Raw genomic sequence first — 23298 nt, 5'->3', positions numbered from 1 at the left:
TATCCTGCAAAACAGCTTATCAGAGCTAAAAATATGTTTATAGTTTTTATATCTCTTATTGTGTGTCACAATTACAAGTTTCTAGTTCTCTAATTTTCTATTGTGAAACTACCTTTACCAAAAAAAAAAAAAATCAAAGAACATGAGTTCAGATATTCTAAGTGTCTCTTTTCTTTCTTTCCTTATAGCTGCTGTCTGTTCAACCCCAGGAGTTATACCCCCAAAATACTGTAATCTGCTAACCCCTTTAGAAAATCACTTCTATTAGCTCAAAGCTCCCATGTAATTGAAATCTGAATTTTATCTTGTATTTACCAGTGTTTTAAAGGTTTAAAAAAAATGTGACTATATAATAAGCCATTGCTGAGAATCCACCTTAAACTGTCCCATTTTATTCTCTTTTCATTGGCTCTCAAAGCTTAAATTTGGAAAGACACTATAATAGTTAGCCTCCATTTGAAGAAATCCTGCTACAGAAAAAAAGAAAGCTCTTCTTGGAGACTACGTCCTAGGAGGCTTATTTTTCTTTTGTGTTAAAAATATTTAAAAGTAGTCTAGATATACTCCATGATCTCCAAATAACCCAACAATAAATTTAAATTTCTCTTTATTAATAAAGTAAGTTTTAACAGCAGCTTCCACTTCAACAATGGAAAGTATGTGTTCTGTATTTGCTATTCTTATATAGCTAAGTGCAATCAGTATATATAAAACTGAACTAGAAAATCCTGAATTTCAGGATATGATGCTATGCCAACAACTGGAATTCAATTAATATTTGTTGACCAGCTGATTTACAAGCATTAGTGTCTATATTATGTACAAGCATGTGATAGATATTCAACAGGCTCTCTATGGGACCATGTGAGTCAAATTATGAAAACAGACTTGACAGTTTATAAATCTTACCTAATACCAAATTTACTGATCACTCACTAGCAAGCCATAGGCTAAGCATTCTTCCTTTGGAGAGATCACAGACCAGGGGTTGGCAAATAATGGCCCATTGACCAAATCCAGCCTGCCACCTGTTTTTGTAATTAGTTTCACTGGAACACAGCCACACTCATTTGTTTATGTATTTTCTATGGGTGCTCTTGTGCTACAACAGCAGAGTTGGGTAGTTGCAACAGAGACCATATGGCCTGTATGCATTTTATCTATCCCTTCATCATAAAACTTTGCTGACTCCTGCTCTGTATGATCGATATAACTCAAAAGTGTCCTCTCCAGCCTCCATGAGAATATGGACTTAAGTCATGTGAGATTTAAACAATTCAAGCACAGCTATCAAACCCCATTGATTTCCTAGTTTACATCCCAGTCTCCACTCATGCCTCCATCACTCCATAAATACCAGGTTGATTTACAACAGACAATCTAGACAGACCAGGCATATTCTGCTATGGCAGACTGCATTATTTAAAGGCCTTATTGAGATCTCCCAACCCACTTGCTCTTTTGCAAAGTGACCATTTTACCTCTCTATTACGAGGTAGAGTCTATTTTCCCTGATCAAATCTGGGCTGCCCTCGGCCAATATTATGCAGCAAAGTGACATTCTGGGACTTCTGAGTCTAGGTTGGTCTGGGTCTGTTAGAACACTCTCTCAAGATATTCCCTCTCGGACGCCAGGAGTTGTGCTGTGAAAACCTAAGGCATATGGGAAGGCTTCATATAGGAAGTTAACTCAAGCTGAGCTGCCGGTGTCATCAACCAGTGGCATGGGTGACTCATCTTGGAAAAACAGCCAGCCATAGCTTAAGATGTCTGTGCAAATGGAGTACTATCAGACTAAAATCACGAAAGTTTCTGAGCAAGAATCACCTGGCCGACCCACATCGACCAACTGAAAGGTGAAAGACAGTAATCAGTTACTGTTTTGAGCCACTAAGTTTTGGGTGGTTTCTCGTAAAGCAAGGGAAAACGGGAAGAGCTGCTGAAAGCATTTCACAGGTAAAAGTTCTCTGTTATCTTTCACTTATAAATACCATTAGTGTTTCTACCAGGAGATCTTATTCTTAGCATGTATGCAGGGAGATTTGACTGAGGCATCTCCTTCACTTCCCATGAAAAGGGAAAAAAATAGATTGTAGGTCTACTGTTAACTGTTTCCTTTCCAAAGTTTTCTTATTAATTGGTGGTTTATTTTTTAGGAAAGCACGAGTGCATTATGTTGGTAAGCAAAATCCCTATAGCTAGTAAAGTTCAATAGCCCTTACTTAGATCTTAAAATTTATCTTTACCTTATTTTGTGTATTCTGTTACAGGGGTTACACACATTTGCCTTTGCAGCTCAGAAAACTTACCCCGTTGTTGAATATAGAAACATCTGTGTCTAGACACATTTTCAGTTACTTGGCAACTACCCACTGAATACTCAAAGAAATGTAAGGAGGATGCATGTAAATTAAGCTCTGACCATGTAATTGTTAGTTCAGCATACTGAGGAAAAAAACTCCACAAAGCACATTAAGTCATCATAATGCACAGTAAAAACTATGGGACAGGCATGCTTTGCCTGATGATGCACCAGATAGTAGGCACATTCCCATGCCACTTATCTTAAAGGACCAGGACACAATACGATGCAGTGAGAGTGACAAGACTTAATGCACCTCTGCAAATTGCAACCTCCCGCTGCTCTGATCACAATCACAGGTAGATTAAAACAGACTCAGAAGAACAATACCACTATGCATCATGAAGCATGTGCCTGGCTCTTACTTGGTGGAGAGGTTGAGCATGTGGCAAGGAAAGACAGAGGAGAGCTGCAGGCAACTCGGGAACAAAAGCCCTAAAGTTAACCAGATCCACTCTCTCACAAAGCTCTGTGAGGCTCCCCCAGACTCTAGGTGATGAATCCAAGAATTCCTTCTACCCTCATTCCCTCTGCTCCTTGAGAGAGGTCAAAGCAAATACAACTTTCTCCATCTTTCTATTCAGGGCAATATTTTAACATTGCTAATAGATTGCCATGCCTGTCAAATGCTTAGCTCTGTTCACAACATTGATAGCCCCTGCCCACAGCACCCTTTCAAAGCAGCCTCTGGCCCCTCTGAAATCTCTCTCACACAGTTACTCACACACCGTCCTTCAGCTACCTTGAAGGGCTTTTTCCTTCCATCCTCAAAGACCTCCAGGGCTTTGCCTGAAAGTCACTTCCTCCAAGAATCATTCCTTCCAGTAACTAGAAGGAACCCTTCTCTCCATATCTCTGTTGGACCCTGCACACACTTCAACCCCGGGATACAAACAAGTTCCATCTCTCTACCCCTCAGATCCTTATTTACCCACGCAGACTGTAAGCCCCTCAAAGGGCAAGTTCAGGTCTCACATGTCTCTGTATCCCCAGGGTCTAGTACAATACTTTGTACAGAGTCATAAAGTGTTTGGGGATTCATTAAGAGATTTTGAAAAATAAAGACTGCATGTGTGAGAAAGGATATTTAAGGCATTAAGAATGCTTTAGCACAATATATAACTATTTCTCAACAAAGAATAAGTGCTTCTGATTATGCATCATTGGGTCATTTTTTGTACACAGGACAAGGACATTGTCATTTGCCTTATAATTGGTCTTGTTATTAGCACAAAGATAATAGAAACAATATGACCTTGTATCACCTAAATTTTGAAGGGCATGTAAATATATCTCAATGAGATTTGGCAAAGATAAACAAAACAAATTATTACTTTATCCTAATTTTTTAATAATTTTATCTCCAAATAATTCTATGTATATAAACTCACAAATCCTTCAAAATACAACCTCATAAGAGGATCATGAGTTTTTTAAATTTTTTTCAGTACTTTACAAATATTTTTATTCTTCCAATAGACAAATATCATTAATCCTATTACACACACAAAGCAATAGAGAAATGTGCTCACTACCACAGGAGTTAGGATAAATTTGACATAGAATTAGAAACAGTTATGCTTCCTGGAATAAAATGGTTTCAAACAATACTCAATTTTCCTCACTTTAAGTCTGGAAAACAAGCATAAAACACTATCAGAAGTGAATCTATTATATATTTTATATTGATATTGGTTTAGGGTAAATGGTTTGTCATTTCTATGGTTTTGTTTATTATTTATTACTGTGTGTGGCATGTTTACAGGGCTGAATAGAGAAGAAGCTGCAATAGAGACATTTCTTGGCCGTGGGGCATGTTGCCTGCTCCAGCCCAAATGCTTGTGCAGTGGGACTGCCGCTGGGTACTCAAGACCCTTCACATCTTTTACCACAAGGGAAAACGAAGTTTAGACATTACCACTGATTGGATATGTGAGGTGTACAGGCCCTGGTTAAATGTTTTACAGATATTATTTTTACCTAATCCTCACAGCAACTCTAATGGTTTCTATTATCGTCTCCATTTTCTAAGAAAGAACCAAGGCACAGAGAAATTCAGTGACTTCCCCAAGCCATGCAGTGAATAAGTGGTGCAGTCTAGATTTAGAATGTGCACTATTAACCAGGATGTTCCGGAGCCTCCCTGCATGTTGGAACTTGTTGTATATCGCTGATAAGTTAGGATAATGACTCTTTACTTCAGTTTACTGTGAATCCTCTGCCTCTCTGTTTAGTATATTCAACTCCACTTCAAATCTTGATTCTTGACGGGGGGGAGTAGCATGGTGGCTAAATGGCAAGCTCCTGCGGGGTGTCCCAGGTTCCCTGTGACCATCCTCAACCTGGATGCCAGATTCTCATCAGTGGTACTTCTGCCTTGTCCTCATCCCAAATTCCCCTCAAGTTTAACCTTCACACTTGCTGCTAAATCTCTCCATGCCTCTACTGATCATCCACCTTACCACGGCTAGAAACCTTAGCTTGCTTCTCTGAATATTTGATAACAACTCTCAAGGACTTCATGCTCTGGCTTCCAAGCAACCACTTAGGTCTAAACCTACCTTCAGACCCACATCACTGGCACAATTAGGATAACCAGTCATGATCCTCAATTATAGAATTCAAGTCTTGACCTACATATGCAGTCTACATGAACTACCCTCTACCATTTCTACTGCTGTGGTTATCTATTGCTATGTAATAGACCATCGGAAAACTGAATGGCTTTAGTCAACAATAATTAATTCTTTGGCCAATGAATCTGCAATCTCGGCCAGACTTGGCAGAGAAAGTTAGTCTCTGCTCTATACAGCATCAGCAGGGGTGGCTCAACAGCAGACAGAGGATCTGTGTTCAAGATTGCTCTCTCATGGGAGTGGCAGGTTAGTGTTGGCTGCTGGCTGCTGGCTGCTGGCTGCAAGCTCAGGCAGGGCTTGGGGAAACAGGCTTTGTGCCTCTCCATGTAGACCTGTCTATGTGGTCTGGGCTTGTTCATATCATCATAGCTGGGCTCCAAGAACAAACATCCCCAGAGAGAGGGCCAGGCAGAAGCACTATCACATCTTTGACCTACTAGTATATGGCGGAAACATCACATGGCATAAATTCTGTTCCACATTATTAGTTGAGGCAGTCTTAAAGGTCTGCCCAAGTTGATTCCACCTTTTGATGGGGAATTGGCAAGGTTCTGGAAGAGTACATGGGACAGGAAATATAGTTACAGCATTTTAGCAAATACAGTTTGCCACATCTACCTTTCCAGACTTGCGCATCCCAACTCCTCAGCCCCCTTTTCCAACAGAATCACCATTCTCTAGGTCAGTGGTTCTCAACTGGGGGTCACTTCCCCGCCCAGGAAACATTTGGTGAAATCTGAAGACATTTCTCATGGTCACAACTGATGGCTAAGTGCTATTAGTATCTAGTGGGTAGAGGTTCAAGGATGCTGCTAAATATGGTATACTTGACAATCCCCACAACATAGAATTATCCAGCCCAAAATGTCAGTAGTCTCAAGGTTGAGAAACCTTGACTCAGACTAAGTAAGAGCTGTTTGATTAATCCTATTTCACCACTAACTGTACTATGCTTTTTGTGAATTATCTCCAAATAGAAATTGGTTGAGAGTAGGCTCTTTGTGGCAATGTGTCTGCAGATCTTGTTGAATATTCTGAAGATACTGAGATCATACTGTTGTTTTAGTGTCAAATCCACTATATTCAGTTACTATGTTGAATTATGGGTATTTTGTGTCAATCAGGAAAAAATATGAACTAATATTCTAGAATCGATGCAGCATAAATGACTATCCGAACACTGACCATTTACTGTCAGGAGAAAATGAGGCAAAAGCCAAGCAGAGGGTGTGAGAAGTACTGAGGTGTTTCCCTGGTTGCTCACTTAACTCTTCCTGGCAGACCCATGTCAAACAGCAATCACGGGAAATATCTGGTCTCTGATGAGAATTCCCATGCGCTCACCTTCTTCCTTCTGGTTCCAAACTTGTCCCCACATTGACTTCTCTTTTCCCATTTAGCCGCACTGGAATTGTTAACCAAGTTTCAAGCAATGTATGTTGGGATTGATGAGGCAATCCCAGAGAGAGTTTCTCTGGCATCTCAGCTGCACACATCACGGGCACTTATCTGGGACACCAACTCCTCAGGCCCACCCAGGTTCCCAGGTACCCACAGCATGTCTTCCCATCCAAGAGATGAGACTGACCAAAAAAGTAGAAGGTTCCGACACAGAGGCAGGTGATCACTTCTTTATCCACACAACTACAAAAACAATGTGCCATAAATGATCAGAGCAGGGGGCAATTCAAAGCCATCTACACTTGATTTGGAATGCACGATACTGTTTTGAAAGAGTTTTATTGTTAATTGTGTTGAATTAATAATTAAATTTTACTTTCTTTCCTAGAGCAGACACTATGGATAGTGAGACCTGCAATCATATATAGAAAATAGAATTGAGAAAGAGAAAATATTTTAATAATCTTTACTCCAGATAATCCACCAAGTTGCTAACAATCATGCTACAAAGAGTTGGCATTTCCTATAAATAAATACCTAAGTGCTCAAGAATTTTACAGTCCCTCAAGTCAGAAACCCTTGAGAGCATGCAGGAAGCTCAGCCCTTTAAAGTGAAACTGTTTTGTGTAATGTTTAAGAGCTGAATTCTAATACCAGTTCTTTCATTTACTACTGTGTGACTTAAGTTTTCCATACTTTGGCCAGTTTCTTGCGATGATATTTTTAAAGCCCTGTCACCATAATACAACTAAATTCTGGGAAAATTGAAAAACAAAAGCAAACTTTTTGGTACATTATTTTATTTCCAAGAAAGTAAGAAAAATTCCCCACTGCCAAATAATAATAATAATTAATAAAATTAATAATAATAATAATAATAAAGGGGCCATCTGCAGAAGTGGTGAGTAGTCAGCACTCTGGAAGGCTGGAGTTGTGCTTGTGGTAAATGTCAAATGTCAATACCCTGGCCAGGAGATGGGAGGCTGCAGCCACATAAGGCTGGGAGTTGGACCTGAGACTTCTAAAGTAAGAAAAGAGGGTCTACACCCTTAATGAAAGATTGGGCTCCAAATACTCATCAGCAAAGGAAGCCTCACAGAAACTTGATTTGTTTCTACAAAGGTTCTAAGTGAAAAAGGATTACTAAGGATAATAACAATAATAAATTAAATACATCCTTTCACTTGCATCTGGAAAAAGGTTAAAAGCCAAAGATCAAAAAATACAGCCTAATCATCTAGAAAAACAATACAACAAAATAAATCCAAAGGCACAGATGATATATACACATATATAATTACACACACATTCCTAATGACTAGGGACAGTTAGAAGAAGTTCCTTTAAAGAACAGTATGGACTCTGGAGTCAGACTATTTGGATTCAAATTCCAGATCTGCTATCTGCCACCTGTGTGACCTTATATGAGAAAAAGAAAGAAGAAAGAAAGGAAGGAAGGAAGGAAGGAAGGAAGGAAGGAAGGAAGGAAGGAAAAGAAAGAAAGAAAGAAAGAAAGAAAGAAAGAAAGAAAGAAAGAAAGAGCATGTCCTTTAGTTTCATCATCTGTAAATGGAATGATACTATCTATCTCATGGGTTATTGCAAGGATTAAATAAATATATCTAAAACACTTAGACCCTACGTAGTAAATGCTATATGAGTTCACAATTAATGTTGCCATTACTGCTTCTATTCCATATTGTACCATGGACCTAGATAGCATCTTAGGATAAGAAAATGTGTCATTATTCATATGTGATATGGCTGTCTTCACAGAGCATTCAAAGAGTATGTAAAAATTAATTAGAATTAGAATTAATTTAATGTATTTATTATTATAGAATTAATATGAATTTATTAGAATTTAACAGCAAGCTTACCATAATGACTAGCTATAAGCATTATACAAAAGGCATTGATAATTGTTAGATAATTCAATCCAGCAATGTACATTAAAATATTATCCATGGCCAAGTTCAGCCTAACTCAGAAATGCAGTTTTACTATGATAAATGATTTCACCTGTATGAATTATAAATATTTATGTTTATAAGGTGTCAGGTTTGGGAAACATGTCTTAAATAATTGTGGGAATTCATTAAACACGGCCTGGAGTTAATGATGGCACATAATTGTATTTATTGTTAATCGCCTCAAAATGAAATTAAATTAACTCAGCTGATTCCTTCTTTTCCTTTCTACCATTAAACTGAAACAACATCTTGGTCTACTTTCATCCCACTGCAGCTATACAGAAGGGCATGAATTACATAAACATGTTTCATGTACATTCAAAATTTAAGACTCACATTTGTTCTTCAACACTCTTAACCACAATGTAACACTGTCTCATCAGATTAGACTACTTAACTTCCCAAGGTTTTTTCCACACCATAAACTAGCTTATTCATACAACTATAAAACTACTAATGTATTTCTAGAATCAGATCCCAGGAAATATTAAAGATCACATTCTTCAGAATTTAAAAATGAAATAAAAGAGAACCATTCACAGACAAATAAGGATAGTGTCCCATGAACTAAGGTCTGTGATTAATCTGCATTTGCACTATAAAAAATAAAGACATTTCAATGAGACCATTAAAATAAGCTAAAACCATAGAAATGATTAATTATAAGAAAACATTTTAAAATAATTTATTTAATCAAATTATACTAAAAAAGTGTATCTGCCAAACTCCTTGGTAAACATGTCTGCTATATAATGCAACTTCCTTATATTTGGTATCACTAATGTTGATTACATGGTTAATATTATTAACAAAGGACTGTCAACATTTTCATCCTTATTTAAAATCTTTAGTTCAACACTATTAGCCTAGGGACACCTGGATGGCTCAGTCGGTTAAGCATCTGCCCTCAGCTCAGGTCATGATCACAGGGTCCTGGGATTGGGTCCCAGGTCAGGCTCCTTGCTCAGTGGGGAGCCTGCTTCTCCCTCTGCCTACTGCTCCCCCTCCTTCTGCATTCACTCTCTCTCCCTTCTCTCTCTGATAGATAAATAGAATATTTTTTTTAAAACTATTAGCCTGTATTATTCATATATACACCAAGACCTGAGATTAATGGTTAATTTTTCTACTTAGAGTGTCATTTCAAGTTTATCATTTACAGGCTTACTATAAGACATAGAACTTTTGAGGTCCCTTAAAATCACTAAGAGATTCTAGAACAGTAGTAAAATTACATTACAGTCTGACACAAGCACAGCTTTTCCCCTACACATAACTAAAAAACAAAAAGTAAAATATAATCCAAAATACAATTTCTAATATAATAAATGCAAATGCTGGTTATCAGAATGGACATAATATTTGTGTCTCAGTGGCCACATCCTAATCAATACAGGAATATAAAAAAAATGTTAGCATTAACCCTTTCCTAGTTTCAAATTGCCACACAGTACAAACATTTTGGGGAACATAAAGGTTTGTTAACTTGGTATGCATATTAGTAATTTGTATTTATCCATCTCATTCAGATCAGCATTAAAATGTAAATATATTAATAACGATTGCAGGTTGATTTGAAGAACATCTAATAGAAAAAGCTAACCTCAAAAGACTTAAAAAGAAAACTGAGAACCAATATGCAAAATTTGTTTTTAAAAGAAAAGGACAATTAAAAGAAATTAATCATTTGGAAAATGATTACTTCACCCATATATTTAAATTATTAAAGGGAAAAACATTTGGGGCTAAAGTTGCTTATGTTTGTTTCTTATAAATCAAACCATAATATAATGCCTATTCCTATACTCATTTTAAATATTTTTGGATCAATAGTTTAAACTCAGTAAGAATATACTAAAAAATGTATAAGGCAGGTAATCTTGAAACAGAAATAGATCATTTCAGATGATTAGAAGATGAAAAGTGGCAACAACATTTACCATTTGCTTCCTCTTGTATTTTAGGTTGATGATTTATTTGCATTTCTGCAAAAATAAAAGTGAAGTGCAGTTAATAATAGATCTGCCTGATGACATTATAAGTGGGAGAAAAAGAAATGTAAGTTAACTCTTTAATGGTAGCATGGGGTGCTTGGGTGGCTCAGTTGGTTAAGTGTCTGCCTTTGGCTCCGGTCAGGACCTCAGGGGCCTGGGATCAAGCCCTACATTGGGCTCCCTGCTCCACAGGGAGTCTATGTCTCCCTCTGCTCCTCTGCCCCCACACTTGTACTCTCTCTCTCTCTCAAATGAATAAATAAAATCTTTAAAAAAAAACCCTCTTTAATGGTAGCAAATCCTTAGGTTTATTTTTAACCTACAGTAGGGCATATAATGTTGCCAAGACACATCTTTACATATGCTTTTATTCTCACTGTGAGGAATAATGATAAATCTGATGCAAAGGGTAAACTATCAAAAGGGACATTCTGGGAGCAACTGGGGAATGTTCCATGACAACAGGTTGTATCAAAATCATTTTGTAATATTCCATTGTGTGTATATGTATGTATGTATGTGTATACACACACACACACACACACACACACACACACACACACATATATATATATATATATATCTCACATCTACTTTATTTATTCATCAGTTGATGGACACTCGGGTTGTTTCCATAAAGAAAGAGAGAGACAAACCAAGAAACAGACTCTTAGCAATAGAGAACAAACTGATGGTTACCACAGAGGTGGTGGGTGGGGAAATGGGGTAAATAGGTGGTGGGGATTAAGGAGCGCCCTTGCTATGATGAGCACCAAGTGATGTATGGAAATGTTGAATCACTATATTGTACACCTGAAACTAATATTATACTGTATGTTAACCAAATGGAACTTAAATAAAACATTTAAAAAATCACCTTGTATTTTCTTCTACTAAAGATTTCATTAATCCTCACCTTGAAGATAAAGTTCAATTTCTGAATGAATTATGCCCTGAGACATAAAGGGAAGCCATCTGAGGAAAAAAAGAAAAAAGAGAGAAGAAAAAAGAAGAAAAAATTAATTTTTGCTTTTCTCAATTTTTACAATAAGCTCAATTCTGCACTAATTTTGAACATTAAAAGGTAACTATAAAAATAGCTTTTTATGAAGTCAAACAATCCAATCTACTGCGAACTCATGAATGTGGTAAGAATGATATCATAACTGTGGCTTGAAGAATGAAACACACAAACTGCTAAACCTGCTAACCATCTACCTCTCCAGGTTTATCAGTCACTAACACTCGTAAATGCACCTGGGCCTCCAGCAGAGCACTGCCCTACCGAGTTGTAATGAAGGCAAGGGCTGGTCTAAGACTTTGAGCCTGATATCTGGGCCTGGCTAGAAGTGTTGACCATCCATTGGCACAGAAGAATGAGTTCCTTCATTTTAAGACATCCTCTACAGAGGTCACTGTCTTGCTTTCACATGACTTCCTTTAATATCTCTTCTTCAGTGGCTCCAAAAATAGTGGTTCTACCTTAAAACTTGATGAAAAAATTACCACTTTGGAAAATGTGCTTATGCTAAGTAATAGTTCATCCTGGCAGTTTCCCTCTACATCAGCCAAACTTCTGTGTTAGAAGCTCCATTTTGTAGAAAAAGCCAAGGCTGAACTTAGAAAACCGACGTTATCAGTTTCAGCTTTGGGATATTACCCTCTTGAAGCTTTGTTTCCTTGACTAAATTATTTGCCTCACAGAGCTGCTGTGAACTTGAAATGAGTAGTCACATGGTACATAAATGTTACTATTTTATCACAATAACCACAGTTATTGTTATCCCACATTCAAACACCCTTTCATTCCTTCCATCCATCCACCCACCTATTCAATAAACATTTAGAAAGTGCCTTCTGTGTGCAAAGCCCTTTGCTAAGTGCTGGGATACAGGAAGAACAGTAGAGACAGGAAACCTGAGCTGGAAGTGCTTTCAGTGTAAAATGAGGAAATAGATGAGTAAAGATATAAATGTACAGAGTTGTAGGTGATGTAAGAAATACGTATAGATATTGTAGGAACAGAAAAGGAGACTAACCAGCTCTGAATGGCAAGAATGAGGAAGTACAAAGGAATAAAGAGCAAACAAATGTCAACAAGGAGGTGACACTTGATCCAAATTTTGGACAGTAGGTAAGGAGATGTCTGACTGGTAAACGAGAGATTGGAAAGGGTATCACAGGGAGAAAAAAATAGCATTGGCAAGGGTGCAGAGACAAAGTTCCACATGGCTGAAGCACAGGAGGCTGCTGGGAAAGACTTGGGGACAGGGTGGGCGACCCCGTGTGAAGGTCACTGAAGGGGAGGTCATTGGATCTGAGAATGTCAAGTGACTCAGAGGTGGAGCTATGGGACTTACACTCCACCATGCTGGCCTTGAAATCACCAGATGATGCTAACAGATGGGGTATAAAGGTGAACCATGTCAGCTCATGCTGTTCTACTCAGCTCTCAGGACAGTTCATCTCTCCATTTTTCAAAAGCTTTGAGAGATCCCATTTCCTTCTAACCACTTCCACCTGTGCTTTGCAAGTGTGCCACAGAGAGGTAGGTTATTGAACAATAAGGTTTGTATCAGAGGACCTGCCTCTCGTCCTAGCTGATTGGGGCAGATGTGGACACCTGATCCATGCTTGGTCAATCAGTCTTAATATCTTGACGTGAGAGATGTAGAAACTGTGATCAGATGGCACTGCTCATGGAGATTTCACAGTACCTCTATTGTTAAGGCCGGGTGGTATTTTGGAGTGCAAAGCTAGCTGCAAGCCAAAGATATGGGAGAGAAAACCTGTGTACGAAGAGAAGAAGCTAGTGTATAGAGAAAAGAATAGAGATTTTCAATGAAGAGACACCTTTGAAATCCAAAGAGAGTGACTGGCTCTCTGATGACTCTCTAATTTATAATGTCTAGCTTTATTTCTTAAAGCTCGGTTCTATGAGAGTCACCTTCAAAGTTGCCCTTTTAACATAAACCTTAGTGAATTCCTCACCCTTGCAACCAAACTAGAGTTTATTGACTGACCAATTGAAATTTTAAAAATCAAACTCTCATCTTGTCTTTTGTTTAGTCCATTTATGGAAGTTCCCTACTATGATTTCCCTTTTTTTAGAAGATACTGGGCTAATGCAAGGTTGTGGCCCTGAAAGCCATGGAGACTTCTGAGTACTAGATAGCTACTAAAAATAACTCCCTCTAGATTGCTCCAGGTTCAGATTTCTTAAGGTAAAATCATCAAGACAAGTTGATAAACCCTCAATTCCAGAGTGGCCATAATTTCTATGAATTTTTTTAAAAATATTTTTATAGTACCATTAGATGTTTACTCATGAACCACTTCTAATTAATGGAACAGGATAGATCTTAGTTGCTATAGATGATAGTTATTTGCAGCACACACATATTTTCTGCTGTATATATGCCTCTATCTACCTGCCTAAGCCTGTGTCCACACCCATCCTTTAATTTCTATCTTAGAATGAGCTGCAAAAGAAACTGAGAGAATCAGCCAAGACTAGTTAGTTGTTGAGGTTGTGAACCATGGTTTTGCATGAGGACATCAAAATTCCCCCAAATCCAGTGAACAAAAGAAAAGTATTGGAGCAGTATGGCTTGAGAGGAGCATGGTGATATTAAATAAATAGAATAAAAAAGTAAGCAGGAGGAGACTGCTTGCCCAAGATCGCCATACACATTATGCAGTTTCCGACAGAAACATGCTTCAAAACCCTAGATCACCCGGGGGTTCCTTTTCACTGGGCTAACGAGGAAATACAAACACAGAAACAAAATAAAGTTGGTCTAGTCTTTTAAGGTCAAAGTAGACAACCATGGAATGTGTTTGAGTGATCTTGCCCCCAAATATATAGGCTGTTTTTGGTGGGGAAGGGGCCTAAAAAGGTGACATTGATTAGATTTCATCTGAGATACATTTTAGATATGGCAACCACTCATTCATATTAAAAATGGCAGAAGAAATACTAAATGCTTGTATGAAGGTTCTAAGTCTCCACCCCCATCCCAAAAAATGAGCAAGACTCATCCCTGCGCCTCATTCTGTCAGTTTCCCACCATCACTACTTGTCACTTCCATACTGAGGAATGGCTCAAACTGACAAAAAGAGCACAGAAATCTTCAGCAGCACAAATACATGCTCAGAATAGCAAGAAATGATTAAGAGTGGCCTCTTTTAGGAAAAAAAAATCAGTAAAGTTAAATGATTGCTCACTGTGTCATGATAATTTTTATTAGTTTCTCCCTATAAAAATAGCATTTTACATTTCTGCATTTTATCAAAATTTTAGCATCCTTTCTTATCTGTATTATTCATCACCCCCCCCATTTCCCAGGAAAGGAAAATAAAACCATTTGTATATAAGATGAATTATTTTCAAAATAAAGAAAAGCATAAACAATTTTTACCAACACACCTGAGCATGTTATAGAGGGAATTCATGCAAAGATGAGGTGACCTCTAAGGTTTCTCCCATTGCTCTTTATTAATCTTTCCTTCCCTCCCTTTCTCTCCCCCTCCCTTGCTGCCACTCCTTCTTTCCTTCCTTCCTTCCTTCCTTCCTTCCTTCCTTCCTTCCTTCCTTCCTTCCTTCCTTCCTTCCTTCCTTCTTTAAGTATTGGCCAAGTCTGTACTTGGAACGAGAAACCATGTTGGACAATAAAAACAAATCTATAAGACCCTACCTTTAAGAAGTTTATCATCCATAAACAGTGACGGCGTATGACACGGTGTGGTGAGTGGTGCGTAGAGGTCTAAGGAAAGCACCAGAGAATTTTAAAGAGAGTAAAGATAACTCACTTCTGTTTGGGCAAGCAGACAAAGCTTCATGGCATGGATAGCATTTTATCCTGGGCCTTGAAGGCTAAGGATTTCACTAAGCAGAGGAAACAATAGAATGCTAAGATGTGTGAGGTAATAGAGTATTAATGTTCCTAGAGAATGTCTAAGGAAGGGAGCAAAATGTGCTTTATTAGGGGGAATTGGAAGAGAAGCCTAAAAGATTGATGGGGAGACAGGAGGGGTCAATTCGTTTTACATCTGGCACCACAAACTAACGTTAACCTTACACATAGCTGGCCTGAGTGTAACACTTGCCTTGTCTACTATGGTTATGCAAAAGATGAGTGCTGTTTCAACTGGGTTGCCCTGGTTCCTTTCCTGACCCTCACCACAAATTAAGTCCAGCTCTGTATATGACTTAGTTTATGATTTATTCACAGATTTGCCAAATGTAGCATACACTTCCTGAGCACCTACAACATTTTACTATCAGTTTGTCCTATGGACACTGAAGTTTTTGATTTCCACCTTCTAAGGGTATGGACCTTCATATGTGATTTCTTTGGAATAAGCACCAGAGCTGGCATGAAGCAGTTAAGTGAGGAAAACGCTTTGTGAATGAGAACAATGGAATGGTTGAGAGGTGATCATTAATCTTGCTTCTGTTTAAGAACCTCTTGCATCAAATGCAGCCCTGCCAGTGCCTGAAGCCACAGAGAGGAAAACACAGAAAATGTACCCTTCTCTGCCAGATATTGAGGGCAGAAAAGTCCCTATTGTGGCTGATCAGCCAGTAACTTCAGTTTTTCAAGACTGAGATATCCTGAGACAAATAAGCCATTTATTGGCATAAAAACCAGTGGAATGTTAAACTTTTTTTTTTTTTAACTCCTGTGCTCATTCTAAGAATCACTCTTTGGTATTGTATTAATACTTCAAATTAATATTAAGTGATAATTTTGTTTATACATGTCTTAGTGAGACTAAGACATATTTAAACCTTTTAGATTTCGTGTTCTAATTCTAAATCCTTCATTTAATGTGATTTCCCTTAGGGCTTATGGTGTCTTCATTACTATACGCCCTTCAGTTCAGTTGAATACACGTGTAATTTTAAGCTATTATATTCTGGGATACATGGGGCTGAAAGTAGAAAAAGAAAACATCAGCCTGACCTTGAGGAATGTCTTGTTGAGAGCCGGGAAAAGTCAAAGAGACATAAGCACATAAATACAATTACAGATAATAAGTGCTGAGTTAACATTATGTGCTTTGGTAAAGGTACAGAACGGACAGTTGGCCCAACCTGAAGGTTTAGGAATGCCTCCCTAGCAGAGGGGACACAACTTCTTGTTAATTCACAAGTCAACAGGGTGAGAGCACACCAGACTCCAGGCGCCCGGAGAGGATCGGGAGTTGGTGAACTCCGGCGGGATAGCACCAGTGGAGAGGAGCACTGAGGGTGGACTGGGAGCAGAGAAGAGCCAGGTCTACCCTAGGCTGTTCAGGGCTGGCATCAGTTGCCAAGGGTGCTATCCCAAGGGTGTGAGGAAGGCCTCTTACCTGCTCTGCTCAAATGCCTGCCTCACGTGCCTGATGGAGAAACAGACCCTCTTTTTAACAATTAGTAAGAAGAGGGGCGCCTGGGTGGCTCAGTCGTTAAGAGTCTGCCTTTGGCTTAGGGCGTGATCCCGGCGTTCTGGGATCAAGCCCCACATCAGGCTCCTCCGCTGGGAGCCTGCTTCTTCCTCTCCCACTCCCCCTGCTTGTATTCCCTCTCTCCCTGGCTGTCTCTGTCTCTGTTCTCTGTCAGATAAATAAACTCTTAAAAAAATTAGTAAGAAGATGTTGAGGATTATGAAATGGGGAGCATGGACCTTAAGTGGAGGTGGCATTCCATGTATAAAAAGTACCCAGGACTTGCTGATAGTCTATTCTGTCCATAGTAGTGATTTTTAAAATTCTTCGTCCTTCCATTTTTACACAAAGGAAATGATCTCAACCTTTCTTTAAAAAAAAAAAAAGAAAAAAAGTAAAGAATATTGAATAGAAATGAGGCTGGAACAGTTTAAAAGTATTAGCTGCAATATCAACTCTAAGGAACACTGTGCAGCGGCTTGTCCTTCTTCCTTAGGATAATATGACTCAGGCTCACTCCACCTATCTGACCACGATTTGGTTTTGGGAGGACAAAGCAGGTCATGCTGTTCTGCCTTGACAAGTCAAGTTACATAGTTTTTTAAAACATCATTTATTTGTATTTAACTTTTCAATTTCTCATCCATAAATCACCTTCTATTTAGAAGTGCCATTAGGTGGATCTTTATTTCAAATAAGCTGCTCGCATAAGCTAATGCCCCAAACCAGTCAGGAGTAATGGAAGGCAACACTGAGAGGTTCTTGGCCCTCCTTGTCCTCAGGCTGAAGAATTTTGCTATTAACCATCTGTGAATCTAGACCTTCCTGGGTGAAGTGGGTTAACAAATATATTCATAAATGATATTGTGTCTTTTAAAAGGTAGATATTAACGTTTTTTCAGGATCTCATTATTAAAAGTGAACACACAGATACACACATGTATACAATGTGTACAAGTTTGGTAACATACAGAAAAGTCTAGAAATCTCTAGAAATCTCTAATTTGCTAATATTAATAATATTAATGCTGATAAACCTTGTAGTGGATAGTACACTGTGAGACCCCCTCAAATAGTGTACTGGATTTAAGAGTGTCCCCCAAATATTCACGTTCACATACAACCTCAGAATGTGACCTTATTTGAAAACAAGCTCTTTGCAGATGTAAAGTGGGGTGAGCCTAGTCTAATGACTAGGGTCTGTGTAAGAAGAGGAGAAATGACACAGAGACACATACATAAAGGAGAAGCACAGCCATGGGACAGCAGAGGCAGACACTGGAGAGATGCAGCTGCACACCAAATACTGCGGGGCGCCATCCAACCACCAGACGCACTAGAAGAGACAGGGAAAGATCGCTCCCCAGAGACTTGAGAGGGAGCACCACCTTGCTGATACCCGAGTTTCAGACTTCTGGCCTCCAGAACTATGAGAGAATAAATTTCTCTTGTTTTAAGCCACCAAGCTCATGGTGATTTGTTATGGCAGTCATGGGAAACTAATACAAATAGTAAATAAGAGTATTGACTTCAATTCATAGTCGGATGAATGCTTGCCTGCTTTACATACAAATTCTGCTTGCTCCAAACCTCGAATAGCCAAACTTCATGTGTAAGTGTTAGAAATTCAGTGGTGCGTACTCTATCTATATTAAATGCACAAAAAGCAGAAAAATAAAATCTTCAGGTATAGAAATAAAATAAAACCATAAGGATGTGGGTGTTGAATTGAAGAGGAGAAAAGAAAAAAGAAAAGGAGATGCGAATCCTCACAGGAAGCATCTGTGATGCACAAAAGCGTCCTCTTCCTGTAGCTGTGCTTTATATTTCACTTTTTCCCGCTTAACTTATAAAAGGAATGAACACTTGGTGGTCTTTTTCTCTGTCCTAATTCAGCTGTGCTGTAAATTCTTGCCCCATAAGGAAGCATCAAGGAGCATACTGAGATTTTCTTTCCTTTTCCCCTGTGATGTATATACTTGAGCATTTCTGCTGCCTACACCCCAGAACTCATTAGCAGTCATGAATGCACCCAGCACCCCACCTTGGCCAGCTCCCCATCAGATCTGAGAAGAAGATAGGCAGAGTCCAGACAGAGGTCTGTCTGGCTCCTGTGTGCAGCATGGCTCTCCTTTCCTATCAGAGAGGCCATCCAGACTCACACCTGCCTTACTTACAGTAAGTTGTCCTTGACCTTTCACATGCAGAGAGAAGGCACTGATCGCACAGAAGCAACCACCAACAGCTTCTGAGTGGTCCTCTGTTGTAGAAAGGAACCTGCTGTACCAAGTTCTATTTCTGGGGCCACTACTCTTCTGCTTCTTTAAGAACTGAGAAGGCAGGATCTTCTTCATTTCTTTATACCCACAGATAGGAAGGAATGCTTTTTGCAACTTACTTTCCTCATCAGGGTATTGTGTGAATGAGCATTGGCTACCATTTCTTCAGGACCTATTACTATGTGCAGAACAACAAATATTAACATTCGCTGTGTCAGGACAGTGCATATCTGTTATATTACTTTTGGTCACTTAATGTATTTTGTAATTAAAATTTTTCAGCCTCAATCCATTGAAACTAAATTAAGCCATCACTTATGTTCTTTCCAGACAAGGCCATGTTGGCTTAGTGCAGACATGAGTGAAGGTAGTGCAGGGAGTGATGGGAGAGGCAGTGGGGGTAATGGTGGCAGGGAAGCTAGTCAGCACCACTGTCATGGTAGGTACATGTAGGCATGAACAGGGTGATGAATAAATCTAAAGAATCCCAAGAAAATTTCACATTAAAAAAATAAACTATATTAATGTGACAAAATGTATCAGAACCTAAGAACCTAAAAAGAAAACTCTTGATGAATCACTCCCTACCTCTTCTGTTGTAAGGAATAAAATACAGCTTCCCCTCTGCCCCAAAGATGACTGCGTGCTGTGGGTGGGAGAGGCTGGGAGGGGATGCCCAGTCCTCTTCAGCATGACTTGTCACTTAGCCAATGGGGGTTCTGTGTTATGCTAAGTTCAGAGAAAGCACTGGGAGAAGAAGTATTTCCAGTTGGGCCAATTAGCTCATGCTAGCAGCAGAATTTGAACGGGAACTTAAAGGAAGAATAGTAGAGTAAGGAAGGGCATTCTTGAGTGAAGTATAGCACACTCCAAGGGACAGAACTTATTCTGGCAATAATAGATTGTCTAATTTCACTAAGGTCCTGAGAGAGGACAATTAAAAAACAAATTGGAAAGGGGTAATGGAGTCAAAGTCTTCAATGGAAAGATCATAGATTATTTGGTTTATGGTATGCAATAGAGATTAATGAAAATTTTTGAACGGGGAAATGGTGCAATTAAAATAGTTCCTAGGAACAAGGGAACAATATTTTCCCCATTTTTTTTTCTTGAAAATTTTTAGGACAAAATTATACAACAAAATACTAAAGAATTTATTCTTCAAAAAGACCAAAAGAGGCAACCCACAGAATGGGAGAAGATGTTTGCCAATGATACGTCAGGTAAAGGGCTAGTATCCAAGATCTATAAAGAACTTCTCAAACTCAACACCTAAAAAACAAATAACCAAGTCAAAAAATGGGCAGAAGACATGAACAGTTGCTTCTCCAAAGAAGACATACAAATGGCCAACAGACACATGAAAAAATGTTCAACATCATTAGCAATCAGGGAAATTCAAATCAAAACCACATTGAGATACCACCTTACACCAATTAGAATGGCAAAAATTAACAAGGCAGGAAACAAATGGTGGAGAGGTTGTGGAGAAAGGCGAACTCTCTTACACTGTTGGTGGGAATGTAAATTGGTACAGCCACTTTGGAAAACAGTGTGAAGGTCCCTCAAAAAGTTAAAAATAGAGCTCTCCTGTGACCCAGCAATTTCACTACTGGGTATTTACCTGAAAGATACAGATGTAGTGAAAAGAAGGGGCACGTGTACCCCAATGTTCATAGCAGCAATGTCCACAATAGCCAAACTGTGGAAGGAGGCAAGATGCCCTTCAACAGATGAATGTATAAAGCAGATGTAGTCCATATATACAATGGAATGTTACTCAGCCATCAGAAAGGATGAATATCCACCATTTGCATTGAAATGAAGGAACTGGAGGGGAATATGCTAAGTGAAATAAGTCCAGCAGAGAAAGACAATTATCATATGGTTTCACTTACATGTGGAACATAAGGAATAGCATGGAGGACATTAGGAGAAGGAAGGGAAAAATGAAGGGGTTGAAATCAGAGGGGGAGACGAACCATGAGAGACTATGGACTCCAGGAAACAAACTGAGGGTTTCAGAGGGGAGGAGGTGGGGGATGGGTTAGCCCGGTGATGGGTATTAAGGAGGGCACGTGTTCCAATGAGCACTGGGTGTTATAAGCAATCAATCAATCATGGAACACTACATCAAAAACTAATAGGTGACTAATATAACATAATAAAAAGAAAGCAGAAGAAAATTGAAAGAAAAGATAAGCTAAAGTCAGAATGATGTTTGTAAATGTCGAGTCAGATAAGCTAGACGCTGCCCACTTAGCACAGAGTCAAATTAGCTAGAAAGTGGTGAGCAGGGAGGACTGGAGAAGGAGGAATCAAGACAGTCCAAAGGCTACTGCAATAATTTAGTCAAGAACACAACAGGAATAGAGGAAGTGAGAACAGAAAAGAAGGGATGAGTTAAACAGGTACTAGGAAAAAGAATTGACTGAATTTAAGGGCTAAAAAGGCAGAAAAGTGGGAGAGCCTACTGTGGTTCCCACTGCTTCTCAGTTACTGTCACCCCCAGTCATCTCTGGCTGGTGGTTTTTAGTGCCATGCATTTAGGATTTTTAGTTGAATTGACTCATTATTTTCTGCTCTACTTTTTGCTTAGTAATTAAAGTTGTAATTGTTTTGACATCTCCAGATCTGTATGCTTGCATTTTCCAGTGCCATTTTTGTCTATATTTTTTTGCCTCATTTCCTGTTGATTATCTATTTGGAAAGACGGTTGTAGGGCCCCAACATTGAGGATTCAAAATTTCAAAATAGAGTCCCAAGTTTCTTACTCCATGTCCATGGTAGATTGGGCTTTTGTGTAGAACCCCATTCTAATTCAATCCCATTCACAGGTCTGGAGCCCATACTTTCCCTGGGGTGAGAACCAAGCAACAATAAGCATTAGAGCCTAGATGGCTGAAGCTGGGAGCTTCTTGAGAGGACTCAGCAAGGGTCTAGACAACAAGGCTTAAACTTGGAGGCAATAGGGCCAAGTCAGAAATGGTTGCCGAAGGATGGGGAATGGGAGGGTAAGACTGATGGTGTTTAAGGGTACAAACTTGCAAGGAGTAGTAAATAGGCCATTGAGATCTAGTGCACAGTATAATGAATATAGACAATATTGTACTATAATTATATAATGTGTAAATATTGCTACAAAGGCAACCATATTATAAGATATGAATGTATCAAAATAACACATTGTATTCCTTAAATTTTCACAATGTTGTATGTCATGGAGCTCAAGGGAAAGCCCAAGTTATCTAGATTTTAACCTTTATCTTTCTTAGGTTCTATTCTGAGAGTTCTTGCTTAAATTCTTGCTTAATTCCCTTATGAAATTGTTATAACACTATAATTTTAAGTAATCTAAAGAAACCAACATTTAAACAAATATTCCCATGACTGATGTAAAATTTTCCAGTATTAAGCATCTGATCTTCTTGTGATATATAACACATTGAAATAATAAGAAATTATAAGATTTCTTTACAATGCTTAGCAATAGATTATTTATTCAAGCAATCAATGAGTGAAGATGATGTGGAATACTGAGTTAATGAAACAAAAATACACATGCATCTAAAACACACATACACTCACACACATACTGCATTATCCACATTGCAACACACTCTTTGAAGTACCACAGGGACCAGCACTACCTTTCACAGGTGAAGACAGATTCAGATGCAGTAGCAGGTTCTCTGACCACGACCTTCTCACAATACCAGTACTGGGATTCCTCACTGGCCTCACAGCGCAACAGCACCTTCTGCAGTTTTCCAAGTGACACTGCTTCCACTTGAAATGTATCTATCTGGTGCAGGAGACAGAGACAAACCCCACTGAAATAAAAGGAGTCCAGCACATGATAAATGCAGGCAATAATAATAGCCCAAAGACTGACAGAAGCAGCCCAATACTTTAAAAGAGATAATGTTACTACAGTTAGCATCAAAAGGGGTAAGAAAGAAAGAAAAATAAGCAAATTACTTTTATCTATTCAAAATACTTTTCTGTGCTTCTTTCTCTTGCAGTTTTATTTTCTCTGTTTATAACAGTATCCAGCATAAGAAATAAACCCTAATACAAAGGCTGCCAGTTCGTGGCTTTTCTCTTACTCAGATTCCTGCTTCTGTGACAAAGTTTAGTAGGTGGACATGTTGAAAACCATGAGCCCTAATATGCAAAGTATTTAGTTTCCATGGGTGTTGATATATTTTGAGGCATGT

General features: G+C 38.7%; 1 protein-coding gene across 1 annotated transcript in view; it reads right to left on the bottom strand.

The window, feature by feature from the left end:
* The window catches only part of RP1 (RP1 axonemal microtubule associated), a 297701-nt gene that overhangs the window by 84743 nt on the left and 189660 nt on the right, over window positions 1-23298 (bottom strand). Inside the window, exons 21-23 of the mRNA XM_040626106.1 lie at window positions 22729-22883; window positions 11283-11341; window positions 10313-10357 (exon numbers count right to left, since the gene is read on the bottom strand). Coding sequence (XP_040482040.1) covers window positions 10313-10357; window positions 11283-11341; window positions 22729-22883 — 259 coding nt within the window. The remainder of the gene's footprint in view (window positions 1-10312; window positions 10358-11282; window positions 11342-22728; window positions 22884-23298) is intronic.

The sequence above is a fragment of the Ursus maritimus genome, unplaced genomic scaffold, assembly GCF_017311325.1.
Source record: "Ursus maritimus isolate PB19 unplaced genomic scaffold, ASM1731132v1 scaffold_9, whole genome shotgun sequence".
Classification (NCBI taxonomy): domain Eukaryota; kingdom Metazoa; phylum Chordata; class Mammalia; order Carnivora; family Ursidae; genus Ursus; species Ursus maritimus.
This window is presented reverse-complemented; position numbering and strand designations above follow the sequence as displayed.